This window comes from Eptatretus burgeri, chromosome 14 (genome assembly GCF_056783735.1).
Source record: "Eptatretus burgeri isolate ZD-2024b chromosome 14, Ebu_testis_v1, whole genome shotgun sequence".
NCBI classification, from domain to species: Eukaryota; Metazoa; Chordata; class Myxini; order Myxiniformes; family Myxinidae; genus Eptatretus; species Eptatretus burgeri.
This window is the reverse complement of record NC_140974.1, coordinates 64,043,195-64,062,650: the sequence shown is the minus strand read 5'-3', so window position 1 is coordinate 64,062,650 and position 19,456 is coordinate 64,043,195. Positions and strand designations below refer to the sequence as shown.

At 41.7% G+C, this 19,456-nt stretch overlaps 1 protein-coding gene across 2 annotated transcripts in view; it reads left to right on the top strand.

Annotated features, from left to right (window-relative positions):
- The window catches only part of LOC147013418 (carnitine O-palmitoyltransferase 1, liver isoform-like), a 63,065-nt gene that overhangs the window by 15,145 nt on the left and 28,464 nt on the right, over positions 1-19,456 (top strand). For both annotated transcript variants that reach the window (XM_085855225.1, XM_085855226.1), the window contains 8 exons: positions 2,930-3,037; positions 3,206-3,290; positions 3,958-4,153; positions 11,927-12,115; positions 12,287-12,392; positions 17,244-17,363; positions 17,564-17,728; positions 17,857-17,991. In XM_085855225.1, the coding sequence (XP_085711351.1) occupies positions 2,930-3,037; positions 3,206-3,290; positions 3,958-4,153; positions 11,927-12,115; positions 12,287-12,392; positions 17,244-17,363; positions 17,564-17,728; positions 17,857-17,991 (1,104 nt within the window). The remainder of the gene's footprint in view (positions 1-2,929; positions 3,038-3,205; positions 3,291-3,957; positions 4,154-11,926; positions 12,116-12,286; positions 12,393-17,243; positions 17,364-17,563; positions 17,729-17,856; positions 17,992-19,456) is intronic.

The window sequence follows — 19,456 nt, the reverse complement described above, 5'->3', positions numbered from 1 at the left end:
TCTGGTTGAGAAAAAAAAATTTTGAGATTTTTTTTTTTCTACCATTATTATCAGTATTTCTGTGGATATGTTTGTCTGTCTGTACACAGAAATATTTCTGTGGATATGTTTGTCTGTCTGTCTGTTTAGCCTGGTGTGTTGGCGCAGTGGTTAGGGCAGCGGCTTGGGATACAAAAGGTCCTGAGTTCAAGCCCCGTTGAGCCACTGAATTAGTACACCAGGGGGTTGACTCAGCCTGTCATCCTTCCGAGGTCGGCGAAATGAGTACCAGTATACTGGGCCGGTGTACACCCCGGTTAAAAATAGGTGTACCATATCCCTGTGTGTCGTAAGAGGCGACCAGGGTTGCGTCAGTAAGGGCATTCGGCGTAAAACATGTGCCAAATCACTATGCGGATCATACGGATGATCCGCTGTGGCGACCCCTAACGGGAGCAGCCGAAAGAAGAAGAACAAGATGTTTGTCTGTCTGTCTATGCTTGTTGGCTGCTCTTAGAGCACCCTTATTCTGGACATTTCCATCTGTCTGTCTGTCCGTGAAACTTTGGTCAAGCCTCGGGGCTAAACCACTCAACCGATTCCAATGAAATTTGGTAGGTCGGACCAATATTTCTGGGAATCGTGTGCTTTCGAATATGGGATCCTGGGCCCTAGCAACGGCATAGCAACGGCCCTTTAAAGTGGTCAAAAATCGAAAAAATTTAAAAAAATCGAAAAATCAAAGCTTAGAGTTCTGTGCGCAATCTTTCTAGCTCCTTCATGCCAATTTGCAGCCCTAACAAAAAAATATTTGTAGGAGGAGATAGGTTTTGGGCGAGAGTACATGTCGAACATTTCAGAAACGGTTAATTGCGAATATCTCTAAGAGAAAGAGTCTGATTTTGATGAAACGTGGGTGAAATGTGTACAATGTGGCTACCATGTACACAAAAATGAATGGTTGCTATGCACACCTCTGTTGCTCAGCAACAGCTAAAATACTTTATCGTACATCGTACACTTATTGTGGACTGTACAAAAAAATCAATACCTCCGAAACTGGACCTCCGAGGGACCTGTTTTTTTGTGCCCAAGGAGAATGTCTTACAGCATCATATAAAAAAATAAAATCTTCAGCGAATAGATAAATGGAATTACCAGGGCTACCATTTGTTAGTCTCTTTGGAAACATGCCTGAAATTTCACAAGGTGGGTTTCTGGGCGCAAACTAAGAGGGCTGTGATAATCATATTTATTGTGCTAAATTGATTGATAGCATGTACATGAATATCGGCTCGTCGTGTCGGCCAGCTTTCCATCCAGAGCGAGCAGTCATATCACCTACCGGCTTGTCTGTATGTATGTCTGTTCGGTCCAGTGCTCCGTTAATACAATTAGTTTCGATGAAACTTGGTTGGTAGGTTCATACCATGACCTCGTTGTGTGCAAATGAGAACCGTTGCTATGGACACCACCATTGCCTAGCAACGGCACTTTGAAATTTTTGAAAAATCACAAAAAAATTTTTTTTCAAAAAACAGGCCACGAGCGACTGTTGGCAGTACATTTAGCCATATTGTCAAAAATTTCCAGCTGGATCCTATGAAAACCATCGGAGAAGATAGACTTTGAATGAACCCTGGTCGAAAACAATAAAAAAAACGAAGTTCGTTATATCTCAGAGACTATGAGTCAGATATACATGAAACTGGTATGGTAGGTTCATGGTATGTCCTAGTTATGTGTGAGAAAGAACCGTTGCCATGGACCCCTCCGTTGCCTTGCAACGGCTGAAAAACCTCTAAATGTGGTGGTATTTTCACGAAAAAACAATCTGCAGAATTAACCCTTGAAGCTAGAATCATGAATTTTCTTGTGCTTAATCCTCAGGTCATTCCCCATCGAACGGGCCCATCGCTTCAGGTTCTATTGGGTTGTCGACTACCCATGTCCGCCTACCGGCTTGTATATATATGTATGTATATATATATATATATATATATATATATATATATATATATATATATATATATATATATATTTGTAGCCACTCTTCATTGTTCTTCCATGGAATGCAAGGCTCGATAAACTGCAACCACTCATGCTTTACATCTCATTGATTCACTGAACTTTCATGTCACATCATGGAGTTTTGGGGCAACTGAAAACTCCTCACCTGTTCTTCCTAACAATCCATCTCGGGGGTTGTCTTCTCAGTTGAGGTGATTATGGATGGTCCGCTTAGCTGGTGGTCGTCGTTAGGTGATGCCTATAATCTTCCACTTTTATGATGCTTCCAGCAGTTGATTTACGAATATTGATAATGTCCTCAGTGGAGTTGCCATCAGAGTTCCATTACATCCGTGTTCTGAAATGGGGCAATGGGAATTCCCTGACCATTTGTACTGCATATTGCGATGATATTCACGATTGCACAAATCAGATGCATGTGTGGAGCATTCTCAATTTTGGAGAGGGTGTCCCACAACCTTTGTTAGTTCATTGCATCTAACATTTTAGAGTGACATGCTCAAGCCTCTAAGAGACATTAGTAATGTCAGAAATATTGAGGTATTTTATGCAGTATTTATTTTAAAATGAAGCCACATTCTCACATCCATTTTGGGTCTTTCGTAACTTTATATTTCTTGATGAGGGACCTCATCTTGTGACTGACTTTACCAAGTTGTAATTGGTTGGAACGTTATTGACATGATACTTTACATGTGACCCTGTCAATCCCTGTTTAATATTTTGAATCCTCTCTTAATTTACTCTTCTTGTACTGTTCCTCCATTGATGTTGGATTCCAATGACTGGGCTCTGCTCGTATGTATCTGCACAGGCCTGTAACTCCTGTTTTTAAGTTCAGTAGTTAACTTGTACAGATGTTTGTATTTATTTATCGTTTCCTTAATTCTACCTTCTCCTCCCTCCCACATTTCAAAAGGACCTGTTATACCACAAGCCAACCACAATTCAAGCCGCGAGGGCTGCCAACGTCATTCATTTTATGATGCTCTATCGCCAAAAGCTCGATCGTGAGGAGATAATGCCAGTAAGGGGTGCAGCCCAGTGCTCTGGTTAATGCTTTGGGGATGTGTTACACTCTAATGATTTTCAAAAAAAGCAATACAGACCATTTTCCAATTCTTCCCTTCCCTGCCCTCCATTCCCCCTTCTTCAATTAATGTACTGTTCATTCTTTCTTTCTTATTCCCTTTAGTTAATGCTGCTTGGAACAGTGCCCATGTGCTCTTCTCAGTGGGAGCGGATGTTCAACACCTGTCGCTTGCCTGGCATTGAAACTGGTTTGACATTCTCTCTCATCGCACCTGCACATTGCACTGAATTTCTCCTACTTCTACTTCACTAACTTCCAACCACCCCATTCTTCATATTGTCTTCTAGCACCTGACTAAAAGTTATTGTTTCCATCATCTTTTTGCACATCATCATGTACCATGCTCGATATAGAGCATCGGTTCTGCTGAAGCAGTTTCTTGGCGAGGGCTACAATTCCCGATGGGTTGCCACTCCAACGCAGGATACTCAACTGGGTGTGCTTAAATTTTTCATGTAATTCGTTCAGGGTCCCGGCGATCACTCACCTACTTTCCGCGAAGGACGTCCCCCTACTAATGCCAGCAGACAGAACGTCCAGTTTAATGTCCATCTGAGGGACGGCACACACACATTGATGAATCGCCGTGCATGCGGAACATGCAGAGTGATTCATCAGCGTAACAGTTTACAGCTGGGTCACGATTCAAACCCAGGCTCAACAGGTCATAGGCCAGTGCACATGCCTCTTGGCTATCCTGACATCCCTTCATTCCGTGCACAATTTTTTTTTTCCTTGTACTGCATCCCTCCTCATTCACCATTTTACCTTTTTCTCTTCTCCAATTTCATATCCAATAATAAAACTCCATATTTATTGTCTTCTCTGTTTCTCCCTCTCATGCTGCTTTGTAGATACCCTGCAGCACATGACAGATAGTCGGCACTTGGTGGTCCTGCATCGTGGCCGATATTTCCGCTTGTATGTATACCATGGTGGGTGCCTGCTCTCACCACGTGCCCTCCAGAACCAACTTCAAATTATCCTTGATGACAAGTCTCTCCCACAGCCCGGAGAGCTGCAACTGGCGGCCCTTACTGCTGGAAATCGGTCAGTCATGGATTGTGCTGAGCATGTAGTTTTGCTGGGACAATCGATATGTTGGATGCACTCCCAAATAACTGATCAAATACGAGGTACATTCATGATGTCACACCCCTGCCTGGCAAAAACAAAAACAACAACGAAGCCACGTTTTCTGACAACCAGAAGAGAAATGTTGATCACAATGGAACGATTGTTTTGGGGTTTATGCTAAGTGGATGACATTCTGAGTCATCTCCTTTATTCCGTTCCTAAATCCAAAAACAAGGTTTGAAGTGTTTCCTTTTCAAGGTAATCCTGGCTAAATCAGTGGGAAGTAATGGTTGATATTTAATTGATGGGGCGTATTACCTTTGGCCATCCTTCGGCACCATGTGCAATTGGTCTTGACTCGCATAATGGTAATGTCCAAATTTTAAACATTGATGGGTAAACACTTTCCACCCACGTAAACACGTTTCAATCTCTTCAATTTAGCCGTTTTGTGTGATAGATAATTCTGACACTTTTCATGCAGGGTGCCCAGTGGTCCCACATTTCCCACATTTCCCACATTTTTGAAAAAATCCCACATTTCCCACATTTTTGTCAGACCTTTAAAAATTGTAATGGCTACAGCAGATTTTTTAGCATTAAGCCCAAAATTCTGATAGGGTTTTGCACCCCTGGCCTCTGGAGCATTTTTTTAGGTGTCATTTAATGCACTTTCAATCTTTCTGCTGTGGTAATAAATATAAATAATTGATGGATATCATGGTTATTATAAAATAACACATTTCTCTTCATCATCATGTTCACTGTGTCTGTGATGGTTTTTTAATGCTGAAAGTGCAAGACAACACCATACTGTGATTGCGTATTTATAAATGGCTATTAAAAGATGTACCATTTGAGGTACTTATTTGGAATACTGGTAATGCTGGTACATGTTATGTTAACATTCACAACAATTTAACTTTCATATAAGGTGTTTTTTAGCCTTTCATGATACATGTATATTGGATTGTTGCTTGGCATATACATGTATATACAATTCCTTAACCTATTTGCTTTCCTGCTTACAGCTGTAGCTGTAGAATCTGTTTTACAAGCAAGAGAACATATTATTAATTCATCAAAATGCCACGACATACAACAAAATTTAATGAAAATTGGATGAATAGTGTGGACAAGAATGGGCATGCGCTTAGCCAGTGGGTACAAAATAAATCAGACCAGGAAGCTCATTGTGCGTTATGCAAGAAAGACATTGATATTAGCAATGGTGGTGTTTATCAACTGCAAAGACATGCTGAAGGAACAAAGCATATTAGAGTGGCTAAAACTGCAATTGCATCTGGACAGTCAAAGCTGAAAATAGGGTCACGTGGGGTATATTTGTCACAAGCATCAACCTCTGGAGCATCCCAAAAATGGACTCTTTCACACCAGGACAAAATTACAAAAGCAGAAGCTGTATGGGTCATGAAAGTTGCACAAGACAATTTATCTTTCAGATCATGTGATAAGATAGCTGAAACATTTCAAGAAATGTTTGCCGACAGTGATGTTGCAAGGGACGTGAAACTTAACTGTAGTAAAGTCTCATAGGTAGTCTCACATGGACTTGGTTCTTTCTTTCATGAAGATCTTGTTACAAAGATTAGGAACACTTCTACATTTTATGCCATCTTAGTAGATGAAACTACGAATGACCAGATGAAAAAGCAACTAGATATCCATATTCGTTTTTGGAATGATGGATTGATTGACACACGTTACCTGAAGTCAAAGATGTTGGGTCATGCAACAGCTCAAATTCTGAGGGACACTCTTTCAGACGCATTGGAAGAAGATGGTCTTGATTTAAAAAACATGATTATGCTGGGAATGGATAGACCTAATGTAAACAATTTCCTCATATCTTTTCTGATAAAGACAGATCAAATTGGTGATGAATGGATGCTTTACCAGGCTGAGAATGAAATCAATGAATCCTGGTTCATGGAGGAAGGAGGCTCATATCAGAGAGTTGATAGATATTGGGCCAGAGTGTTGGATGTGAAGACCTCTACTGGCAAAGAGAAGTACCCCATTTTTGGACAGTTTGTGAAAGTTGTTTTGGCCATATCACATGGACAGGCTGATGTTGAAAGGGGTTTTTCACTGAACAAATATAGTCACTTCCCAGAGAACCCATCTGAGTGAAAATGCTGTGAATGGTTTGAGAACCATAAAAGATGCAGTGATCCATAATGGAAAGGGTGAACCATGCCAAATTCCAGTTACCAAATCGATGCTGGAGAGTGTGCGCAAAGCACATAGGAAATACAAAGCAGATAGACATGCAAAACTGGAGATGGAGAAACAGAAGCTAAAAAAAGAAGCTGAAGAAAAAGAGCAGCAAAAAGCAAAGGATTAGATGGAGCTCCAAAAGACTGAGGAGAAAAAACTCAGGGAACAGGACAGACTTCAACTAGACCTGAAAACAGCTGATAAACTTGTGGCTGAAGTGAATGAACGTCTGAAGAAAGCTCTGGCATCAAAATCTCAAAGAATGGTAGAAATTTGTGCAGCTCAGGCCCTCCTTGAATCAGGACATAATAAGCTGTCACAAACCAATTCCAGCTTGGAAAAATTGGAAAAAAAAAACTGTCTCAGTGCAGAAAAAGAAAATTGTAATGTGGGTGATCAGTGTGATCTGCCTCTCAGGTCAGGGTGATGGTGTTAGTGGTGATGGGAAATAAATGGAAACAGTCCTAATGTATTATATGTTTGAAGGAGTTAATCTGTTAAATCATAAAGCATGTAAATAAGTTTCATTGTAATAAAGTTTTTTCATGGGTGCTATGATGACTTTGCTTTGTTCAGCCATTGAACCTGGCATTAGGTATGGTATCACATTTATATATTATGTTCTTTTGCATATGAATAGGGCTATTTTCACTTTGTAGCATTCAAGCCCTCACCAAAGTAAGACAGATTTATTTTCACATGTTATTTATAATTCAATGCTCAGGAAATGATTTTATGATTTTTTTCTCCATAATAGTAATACTGTTTATATTTTATGTTCTTAAGCCCACTTGGCACTGATAGTTATATTCTAGACTGTAACCAGTTTGAGTTGTAACATCTTAAATAAAAAACTAAAGTGTTTTGAAAGTCCAATATTAATGTGTTATATTTGCATAGTGTACACTCCTGAATTTGTGCATTTTAATTAAGATTACATATACTGTAATATACTGAAACATACAATAGTATAAAGGCTTTCATCAATGCTAACCTAATCATGAGGTATACATGATATTTATGCAACCATAGGCTATACATGTACTAAGGCCTAGGTCACATTTGCTCTACGGCGAGGATACGGCGGCCGTACGCCCTCTGAATTGACAGAAACGTGCGGTGGCCGCAGAGAAACTGAGGTGGCCTCAGGGAGGCCCTACGCCGTTTGGCTATATTTTACACGCCGTAGGGGCGCCGTGGAATTATAGTGCAGAGTTATAACTTTTTTTCATTTCTACGTTTGCCGTAGCAATTCGACAAGCCAAGCTATGACGTAGATGTGTTCCACGTCGACCGTACGTAGGGCGTACGGTGGGCTTGCGTTATTCGTGCGGCTGCCGTAAGCTCTTCTCAATGAAAAATGAATTTTGCCAACCCCCAAAAAAGTACGGCAGCCGCACTATTTCCACGGTCGCCGTACGGTGGCCTTGCAGTCTGTGTGACTACCTGCGGGTAACGCAGGGTCGACGCACGGTTCCCCTACGCCCGCCGTGCACCTATGTACGGCCTACGTGGCAGTCTGTATCGACGTGCGTCCACCGTGCGCCCACCGCTAGAGATCAGAGTATAGGTGTTTGCCTATGCACAGTGGTGCCCCAGAATCCCAATTTAATTCGATCCAGGAGCCTGTTCGGATTGCAAAAAGTTCGGATTCCAAAAATATTTTTCCATTAAGAAATAATGGAGTGAATTAATCTGTTCATGGACCCAAAGAAAACCCACTTTCAAGGAACTTTAAACTGAAATTACCCATGTTTAAGGTAAAATAACATGAGTAAATGACCTTCGGTGGCGGTGTATTGTATGGAAACTGGTACAATCACCAATCCAAAGGTCCACACGGCCTCGAGCTCCGTCCTGGGTTCCGATCGCTCGCGCACTCTGCGAGAGCGCTGCCCCCAGGGCAGCTCATCAAACATGATGCCCACAGAACCACAATCACTTTCATCAAACGCATCGCATCGGGCTGACGTAATCATGGATATTCCATATTACAACTGATTTTGCTGTGAAATTCAATCCTTGCCCGACAGTCCGTCACACCACGTGATCAGATTGCTTTTTTTGTTATTAATTAAAACACAAGATGATTTAAAAAAAACAAACATCACAAATGAAGGTGAAAACACAAGGTAAGGCCTAAGTCGCATTTGGCTCAGCGGCCGGAGAGTCTACAATATGTACGGGTACTAGCAAATATAAATCGGCCGCAGTATTTCCACGGTCACACAATGTAGCAGTCACATATGTTTTTATTTTTCGGGTAGACGCACGGGGTATTTATAAATTGTGGAGACCGAAAACGTGGGGGTGCCGTACGGTCTTTGATTGGATGTCGCACGGTGACCTTAGGGCGTTCCTGCGGCGGCCATAGAATTTTCAAGGCAGACGCAAGGTGCCCGCAGGGGGACCCTAAGCCAAACGTGCGGCAAGACGGACGGTAACGAATGGGTAAATTTTTTTTTTTTAACCAGTTCTTTTGTTTCGGCTTGTCGAATTTCTACGGCGAATGTAGAAATGAAAAAAGTTATAACTCCGCGTTATAATTCCACAGCGACCTTACGGCGTAGGGCCACCCTGAGGCCACCTCAGTTTCTCTGCGGCCGCCGCACGTTTCTGTCAATTCAGAGGGCGGACGGCCGCCGTATCCTCGCCGTAGAGCAAATGTGACTGAGGCCTAAAGTATCGATTGACACACGAGAGATGCTTTCACGAGGATTTCCACCGACGAACTGAATGAACAAAGCGCGAAGATGCGGGTCGAACAGGTGGGGGAGACACGTGAACAAACATGAACGCTACGTTGTGTTCGGTTTTTTTAAAATGTATTAGGTTTTTAGGGCAAAATTTTCTCGAAAAAATTGTTCGGATTCCAATTTGTTCAAACAATGGGGCGTTCGGATTCTGGGGGCACCATGGTATATTATAGTTACAGTATATTCAGTTATATATACTGTTATATTTTTATTTCAGTAAAAAAAGAACTGGTATATATACCCACTCGTTACCGTCCGTCTGGCTGCACGTTCTCCTTAGGGTCCCCCTGCGGTCGCCTTGCGGGCACCTTGCGTCTGCCTTGAAAATTCTATGGCCCTGCAGCGACGCCCTCAGGTCACAGTGCGACATCAAATCAAAGACCGTATGGCACCCCCACATTTTCGGTCTCCACGATTTCTAAATACGCCGTGCAACTACCTGAAAAATAAAACACACATGTGACTGCTACATTGTGTGACCATGGAAATACTGCGGCCGCCATATAATTGCTAGTGGCCGCAGATTTTGGAGACCCCACGGCCGCCGTGGCAAATGTGACCTAGGCCTAAGTAAGATGATGTAACCATACAGACACTATATTGCTTCATGTAGTAGTTATTATGTATATTTTTTAATTGAAATAGGTGGATATAGGATGTTTACTGCTTATAATGTTGATACCATACAATCTGAGCACCCTAATTAGTTTGATAGCTTTAACTGCATTCAAATTTTGAAATCCCACATTTTCCTACAAAAAATCCCACATTTTTTTTTGGCAGCCACTGGGCACACTGTTCATGTAACTTCAGTGATCATTTTTTGCTCACTAATCCCATGGGTGAAACTCCTTCCATATTTTTACAGAAATCCATATTTTTGTAACGACCCATGCGGATGTGATCAGAAAGGCACGCCGCGATTATCGTGAATGGATTCGTTTATCGACCCATTTCATCCGGACGGGGTACAATGCGAACGCAACAACGCATCATGAGCACAATTTATGAGAATCACTTCCACGGTAGTTTTTATTATGAGCTATTTTTGTGGAAGTTACCTGGGTGTAAAAGCTCGCAAGCACGTTACCGTGATTAGATGTCCCCCAAGCAGGAGGCTGTGTGTGTACGTCGGTGTTGCGTATCTGCCTTTCCTCACCAACAGATTCGTCTGTGCTGGTTATCACGTTGGAATGGCATTGATATTCCTTTACATCATGAGTGTTTGTGAACATTTTATTTTGTTATATTTATGCTGTCGTATTAATTTGTGATTGGAATGAAAATAGAGAGATTGAGTTTATAAGAAGACGGAGGAAATTGTGAAAGGGAAAAGGAGAAGGTGGGTTTCCCCGATCGGAATGGAAGGCTGTGATGTTCAATCATCCCTCGTTCATTCAGCTGGAGAAGACCGTTTGAGTTATCACCGAGACGGGACTTACTTTTTATCCTTCAATGGAATTGTACTTCAATGGTCTCACAAAAGGTCGAGTAGAAGAACTTGCGTGCCATTGCGATCTGTAGCGGCATCGTTTTCATGTTACAATATGTAAATATTCTCGAGCTCAGGTTGATCGGGGGTTTTCCGGAACCGGGTGCAACGTGAAGAGAGATGAGTGGGGTGGGAATAAAGGATTGACTCGGATTCCAAACGCCTTGGACGTCCTTTCCTTCCACGCTAAATATCCGCCTGCTTGGAATTTTGGGCGCGAACGACCGCCATTTGTTGGTGTCTATCAGATGCATTCCACGCGACGGTGATCTTCTGTGCCTGGTATTGTGCTGAAAAGGGCAAGCCTTATGGTGGAGTTTCGCTGGCAATGATTCTTCCCTTGATATTGGCACCTCCATGTGGCTCGTGTGTAAAGAGCTCTTTGGCTTTCTGGCACCTTGCACGTCTCACGTTGCCTTACGCCGGTTGATGTAGCTCGTCTGAAGAGTCGAGAGTCGATTTCTCTTTGGATCCTTCATCAACATTCCTGCCTTCGGCCCTGCAAGGTTCCAGAGGGCTATTCAGCTAAGTACCTCGGCAACTTTCCATTCCCTTGTGGCATTTGAGCTCCTTTCAGACGTATTCCCGTCACTTGTACGTTCATGATTCCGACCGCTGGCCAACGCTGATGCAGTGCGCCCTGTTACTCATTTTGCTAACCTTGGAAGGATAACGCCCTGAGTCAACCCACCTGGTGTTAATTCAACAGCAGGTGAGGGGCTTTAACCCAAGACCCTAAGATGTTAAGCCAGTCACCCTAACCGTTAAGCTAACACCAGGCTCTAGCAATGAATGTTCAGGTGAAATAAAAAATTCTTCCCCAAACATCACTTTCATTTGTATCGTTTTTTTTTTGTTACAATATGGACAGGATCACCTGCAAAATTCATATTTTGGCATCAATGTTTCAAAATTTATGGGGGAGCATACCCCTGGACCCCCTTAAGAAAATCTTGTTTTTCCTTTTTTCAAAAGTTCTGCAGTTTCACCCATGTAATCTGTACTGTTAAGAATATTCTTTGATTTGTGTTTGTGAAAGCCTGGAATTATCTGGGGTGACATTTTACAAAAATGTTGTATTGTATTTGAGGTGAATTTGAATTGAGAGTTTTCAAGAAGTACTGGGGGGTGGGGGGGGGTGGCGGGTGGCGGGGTGTGTGGGCGTATTGTTTGCGAGGCACGTAATTGACGAACTATCTCAATTGAGTTAACTGGAGGCATCTGATATTTATTCTTGTTACATGTGACATGGTGCAGCGTGCATTGGGCAAAGACCAGAGCGGCGTTCTTCTCTGAAGGGGTGAACAGGCGTTCGCTCGATGCCATAGAGAAGGGGGCCTTCTTCCTCACTCTGGACGATGAAGAACAGGGTTACAGGCTGGAGGATCCAGTTACTTCCCTGGATGCTTTCTCCAAATCACTACTGCATGGGAACTGTGATGATCGGTATGAGAGTATGACGCTTGGAAACCTGAAGATGGAAGGTTGAAAGAAGTTGGATGAGATGGTGGGAGAAAGTAATGTAGAGGTGTAGATGCTTGTTTTTTAACTGTCAGGTACAGAGTGTACCCCAAAAGTAAATCCGTCTCTCTCTGACCTTTGACTATCCCGCCCCAGGTGGTTTGATAAATCTTTCACAGTTGTGGTTTATCGCAATGGAAGCATGGGAATAAATGCAGAGCACAGCTGGGCAGATGCTCCTATCATGGGACATTGCTACGAGGTGAGGATTTTGAAATTTAAAGAGGGAGAGATTTTTGCTCATTCATGATATTGTAGCCGGTGGAACAGTTATGAAATCTCACGTATGTTCTTGATGTCCACCAGCATTGCACAGAGATGGTGCACTTGACTTTAAGCTGTGTAGTCTGGTTTCAATTCTCAACCAAACTGTAAACTGAACTGTGGGATTGGTCCACAACAAAGTGTGTCGTCCCTCGAATGGACGTTAAACAGGGGACACGTTCGCCTGTTTCCCCACACGTTAAGCATAATTGGTTCACTCTGTCTGACAGATGTCAGTCTGTGATTGAGGAATTGCTTGATTGCAACTGAATTTTATATATTGAACACTGCACAACACAAATCGGAACACAAACCTGCAGTTCAGCTGAACTTTGCCTCTGAATTTGGCAAATTGGTTGGAGTCTCGTCCTAAGCGCACATTCACACTCACACTAAAGTAATTGCTTCACTCAGTCTGGCAGTCAAACAAAATTGAACATCATTCCAAACAGGAAAGTTACTGTTTTTAGGGATGTCGTAAAGGACACAAAGGACGAATAGCTAATTTAACACATTAAATAATCTGATGTAAAAGAGGGTGCGTCAATGGCGGCAAACTACTGCTTCAATGTTTTTGGGGGGTTTTTTCTGACAGCCTAAAAAACTTTTTACCTCCGCCACCGAAGGTGAAGGAGGTTATGTTTTCACCCCTGTCTGTCTGTTTGTTTGTTACTTGCAAAATCGAAGATTTTTCAAGGATATTGGTCAGTCAATTTTGTTATTCTGTCTGTCTGTTCGTCTGTGTCTGTTTTTCAATTGCATACAGGTCACAATTTTAAATCAATCTTCACAAAACTTCACAACATGGTAGGGTTTGTCATAGGCAATAAGCCTATTGTTTTTAAGGTCAAAAGGCCAACATGGGCCAAAGGTCAACAAATCTGTCGAATTTCTAAAATCCTCAATTTTCATCCAATTGACGAGAAATTTAAACAGGATTTTCATATTAGCTTACATAGTTTCAACCACCAATTTCAATTCAACCACCAAATATTTTTGAGATCAACATTGGCCAAAAGGTCAGCATACGCGAAAGGTAAACAACTTAGGTGAGATTTCCAAAATCCTCAATTTTCATTCCATTCATTTGAAATTTGAAGAGTTGCATATTTGGTCATTGAATTCAACAAATATAAAAATGACCGTTTTTACAGCCATTTTTCCCTGCTGTGCAGGGGTTGGCTTTTTCTTGAGGCAATGTTTTATGGCCGGATGCCCTTTCTGACGCCAACCCTGGTCGCCTCTTACGACACACAGGGATATGGTACACTTATTCTAACCGGGGCATACACCGGGACCAGTACACTGGTACTCATTTCGCCGACCTCGGAAGGATGACAGGCTGAGTCAACCCCCTGGTGTTAATTCAGCAGCCAATGGGGCTTGAACTCAGGACCCTGGGATCCCAAGCCACCACCCTAACCACTAAGCCAACACCAGGCTGGTCATTGAATTCAACAACCAATTATTTTTGAGGTCAAATTTGTTTTATGGATTTTGCAAGTATCGTGCTCTGCATGACGTCTTCTTCTTGTTGATCTGTTTGTGTGCAGGATATCTCAAAAAGTCGTGGATGGATTTGGATGAAATTTTGTGGACAGGTTTAGTGTGCAACAAGGACAAACTGATTAGATTTTGGTGAAGATCCAGATCCGGATCCGACTATTGGAATTTTTATAGTGATTCTTCACCCTTGAGAGATAGGGCCAAAAACGATATATAGCACAATATTTCAAAAAAGTGTTGGGCCTGATATGGTCTTTTGGATCAGGCATTGCGTGGCGGAGGTATGTGCTCTACCAAGTGCCCTTTTGTTTTTGGGGGTTTTTTTGTATACATAATTGAGGCTTGTGGAAGAGCTAATACACTGAATGGATCAGGACGTAACAAACAAACAAACAAACAAACAAATAACAAGATTGTGATCAAATATAAAATTTCAATTTAACTATATATTTAACAACTGTAGAACACAAATCGCCTTGTTTGCACTTCTAAAAACCTTCGGTATAGCAGTACTTTGGCAAAAAATTTACGCCATCTTGAGCAATCAAATTTGCCGTTCGTTCTGAGGACGGAGTAATAGCGACATTCAGACAAAATGGTGGCTCCTAGTGATGTCACAAAAGAGCCAACTTTGTCCAAAAGATGTTTGCTTAGCTTAGTGCATCTTTTTCTCAACGATCGTTCTGAAATAGTCAGTTTCTCCATGGCAGAACGTTCATACCTGGACTGTTCCTTTTGCCCCATCAGCTTTGTATGATTGCCATCGCACCTGTTATTCAACTTTGATGAACAAAGCTAATATAGATCATGCTCAGAAACACAAAGCAAGAGTTGAAAATACCTTTCCCCATGTCTTTTTTTCTCAAGACTGCACGGAGTAATGTGTTCTAGTTTTATATGGTGGGTGATGAAGATTCCACGGTTATCACCGGCACCCTGAACAAATTGCAAATTCCTGCCGAGACATAGAGCAGGCACCACATTAGCAGCACAGTTGCTGTCCCAACATCAATGCAATTGAGTATCCACGTTCTGTGCACGAATGAGGGAATTGTATTTGTTGGAACATCTGTTTCCATTGTTTTGAGGCCCAGTCAGAAAGTCACTCAGCAAAACTCGCTTGTGTCCAGTCCTGTGTGTGAGTAGATCAGTTGCTCACACGACTAATCTTGGCTCGACCAATTTCATTGGATTGGGAGGTATTGGTTGGTGTTGGGGGAAAAGGAGGCATGAGGAGGAAAATAGTGTGTCAGCAACAGGAACATTGTAATGGTGTTTTTCTTTTACATTTTTGGGGATGAAGATGGTTATGGAGTGAGGAATGAATAAACATCCACCATCAACCCCCTTCTCGTGAAACTACTTAAATCCAGGATCACTATCACCTTCGGGGTCCATTCTGATGAAAAAACCCTCCTGTATTTATTTTGTCGCTTCATCACCTTCAACATCTGTCAGATCTCCTCGTAATCATCTCTAGGCTTTGGGACAAACGCTCAAAAAAGGCTTAATTTTTAAGTTTCATTCACAACTTCCAAGTGACATGTAAATCTCACATCAAAATATGTATTAATGGATTGTAATGTCAAATATACTTGTCCTTTTTGTCAAAAGTTGCACATTTTTTAGAAATTGTTAAAAAAATCTAACACTTGAGTAATGATATAAAACTTTTTTTTTCACGGAAAACTTGATTGGTCAAACAAAACCGTATACATGCGATTGATCAATGAAATACAATGTAACAAGAAAGAGCAATCAGAGATTGCAGACCCTCGTCACGACTTGTTTTGTGTGGTGTATTTTGTGTGGCAAATAAATGAAAGGATGGACTAAATGAAAGGTCGTTGATTGCAAATGAAAGGTCTAAGTTTAGTTTTAAAGGTCAAAGCGGTCTACAGGCTATTAAAATATCTGAAAAGATGTGAAGGTGTGAAGGTCTAAAGGGTAATAATGGTGTAAGGATATTCAGGTTTAAAGGCTCTTTGAGGTTGAAGGGTTCTAAAGGGTGTATCAGGGTCTATAAGGTCTTAAAGGGTCCTTGGGGTCTCAAATGTGTTCGGGATCTGAAGGATGTGAGAGGTCGAAATGGGTTTTAGAGGTCTAAGAGTGTCTTAAATGTCGATAGGGTCTTGGGGATCTCTAGGGTCTTCGGGTTCTTGAGGGTTTTAGGGGCTTAGAGGGTTTTAGGTTTCCAAAGGGTGTTAGGGTTCTAATTGGTCTTAAATGGTCTTCGGGTTATAAAGGGTCTTTGGGGTTTCAAAGGGTCTTCAGGTTCTAAGGGTTCTTAGGGGTCTTACAGTCTTTGTGGTCCTTGGGGTCTTCCTGGTCTTAATGGGTCTCATGGTGGTAAAAGTTATAAAGGTCTGAGATCTGAGGGTTCTAAAGGGTCTAATGTAATTCATACACACTCACGTTCTGTGCGGGAAAACGAATAAACGAACCCAAATGCAATACCCTCTCCTCTGGCGAGGGTAAACTCGAGTGTAGTTGATGGAGCACCATCGAAACTCCCTACATTTCCCACCTAAAGCAAAGTTGAAAGATTACATGAAGTTCCATCAGGATTGACCCAATATCAAAGTTTGAGTTTAAATTTTTTTTCCCCCGTTTTGATTCCTGTGACCCAAAGGTCCAAGTCCTCATCACACATCCAACCTCTCTGTCCGAATCCGTCCATAACATTTTGAAATATCATGCTCTTTATCGTTTTTGGCCCTATTCCTCAATTGTGAAGAATCACTTCAACAATTAAAAGAATTATCTTATCCTGATCTTCAGCAAAATCAGGAGAGTGCATACCTCCACTAGGCTGAACAGTTTACGTTTTGTATGCCCCTGATAGGCTGGATCTGCATCTGGATCTTCACCAAAATCTAATTAATTCTTCCCAGTCACACACCCAACCAGTCCACCAAGATTTGTCCAAATCTGTCCACAACTTTGAGATATCATGCTGTATTATCATTTTGGGCCCTATCCTCTCAATAGTGAAGAATCACTTGCAATATTAAAAAATATTTTCTCGTATCTGGATCCGGATCTTCACCAAAATCTAATCACTGCATCCTTGTCACACACCCAACTTCTCCACCAAATTTTGTCTGAATCCGTCCATGACTTTTTGACGTATCCTGCTCACAGACAAACAAGACAGGGGTGAAAACATAACCTCCGTCCACCTTCGGTGGCCAAGATAACAACAGTTTGATGGAGTGCGATTTTTTTTTTTTTGCCTTGCTTTTACTTTCCTTTCTTGTTTTTCATTTCTCCTGCCCCATAGTACATTTTGGCCATGGATGCTGTGCTCTTTGGCTACACCAATGATGGAAATTGTCATGGTTCCCTGCCTTCTGGGTCTCTCTCTCCACCACAGCGTCTGCAGTGGCTTATCCCTCAGAATGTAAGTTCCTTTTCTCTGTTGACTTTTGCGAAAAGCACCATGTCATTAGACATAAACCTTACAACGATGACTTTATCGCTCTTCCTTCTTTACTCCTATTCTCTCTTCCCTTTGTCATAATAGTTTGTTGACCAAGTATCACCTTTACCTTGTGCTCCATGAGATCCTAAATACGTTGTACCGTATGCATTCCTTCACAGTGCGTGTCGGCCATCGCACAGTCATTGGCGGAGGCCCGAGCCCTCGCCGCCGATGTGGACTTCCACACATTCCCATTCAGAGAGTTTGGGAAGGGCAGAGTAAAGAAGTGCAAAACCAGTCCAGATGCATTTATCCAGCTTGCGCTGCAACTGGCACAGTACAGGGTACGTGAACGTTGCATCGGAGATTGATCAAAATACGAACTGACTTCATTTGGAATTCTTCAAGATAAACCTATAAACCTTCATAAACATCGACTTTACCATTATTTGATTGCTTGTTTCCTTTGCAGGACAAAGGAAGTTTTTGCTTGACCTACGAGGCATCAATGACACGATTGTTTCGTGAAGGTCGAACTGAGACTGTGCGCTCATGTACAAGTGAGTCCTGCGCCTTCGTACAGGCCATGGAGGATCCCACTACTTCAGTACGTTTTGTTTTTTTATTATTATTTGTGTATATAGTATATTTACATGAAATCATTGTAACTGGTTTGCTTTTTCTTTTTGACTTCAAATGTGCCTTCCATTCTTCCATCTTCCTCCTTGACCCCCATGAAGATGAGGCTGATAATTGTATAAAAAGCACAAACGACTGAAGATTGTAAGCAAATGATCATCGATATTCTTACAGCCGAGTTACTGTCATGATAAATAATAACAAAGCATTAAGTGAGTATATACAAAAAAGAGGAGGTGGTTAAAATAAAGTAGGATATGAGCTGCATCTGAGAGGTTTATAAAGAGGCTTCCCTCAGTAAGTTCAGGAGACACCTACATCCCACTTTTTTCTCTGGATACTATATAAAGTTCAAACCTTGGAGAATTGCTATAATCAAGATTATAATATATAATCAAGACTGGATGGATTTGTAAAAGTTTTTCGTAAAAAGAGCAAGAGGAATTTTTGTTAGATACTAATTAAAATCTTAAGTGGAGTGGGAAGATAAAGGGGAGAAAAGTTTAACGATCTAAGAGTTGGAGATGAAATTGTTGTTATAGAAGAAAGCTTAGAGAAAATTGAAACCATCCTCAGGGAACTCACTGAAGTTTGGGCTGAAGATGAACATGTCAAAAACCAAAGTAGTAATAACCCCCCTTGTACGTCATGGAGAAATCATAATAAATGGAACCCAAATAGAAGATGTAGAAGAATGCATATACCTAAGGCAAAGGTTTTAGCCTCAAGGAAAAGAATCCAGAACAAGAAATAAAGAGAAGAATCAAACTTGGATGGAGACAATATGTAAAACTCAATAATATGAGAGGTAGCTTACCAATATGTCTGCAAAGGAAAGTTTTCAATCACTGTATTACTCTCTCATCTATGGGGCAGAGATCTGGGTGTTATCAACAACAAATAGGATCACGTAACCTGATCTGGATCTGGACCGCATCTGGATCAGGAGCAACAGTCACTCAAACCCCCCGCAGACCCCCCCCCCCTTACCCTGATTTAAAATATATATAACGTTTTTTTTAATGCCGTGAACAAACTTTGATACATTACAGGAGATGAAGGTTGTGGTCAAATTCCATTAAAATTGTGTGTGTAGTTTCGGAGAAGAGAGCAAATACCAATTTTGGGTGGTAAACCCCCCCCCCCATAGACCCCTTTAATGAGTGCAGACTTTGATGCGGTCGGTATGCTTTGGTACATTACAGGTGATGAATGTAACAGGTGGACAACCATCTTCTTACTATAATTCACCAAATGTCCGTCCGTCTGTCTGTTCCCAGGTACCGCGAAAACGGCTGAACCGATCGCAACCATTTTTGGGTGTGTAATCCTGGGACCCCTTGGAGTAAAATAGGCATATTATTTTTCTTTCTTCAAATTTCAGCTTTGGTCTCCAGCCTTGACGTCATAACCACCGTATAATTGCAACCGTG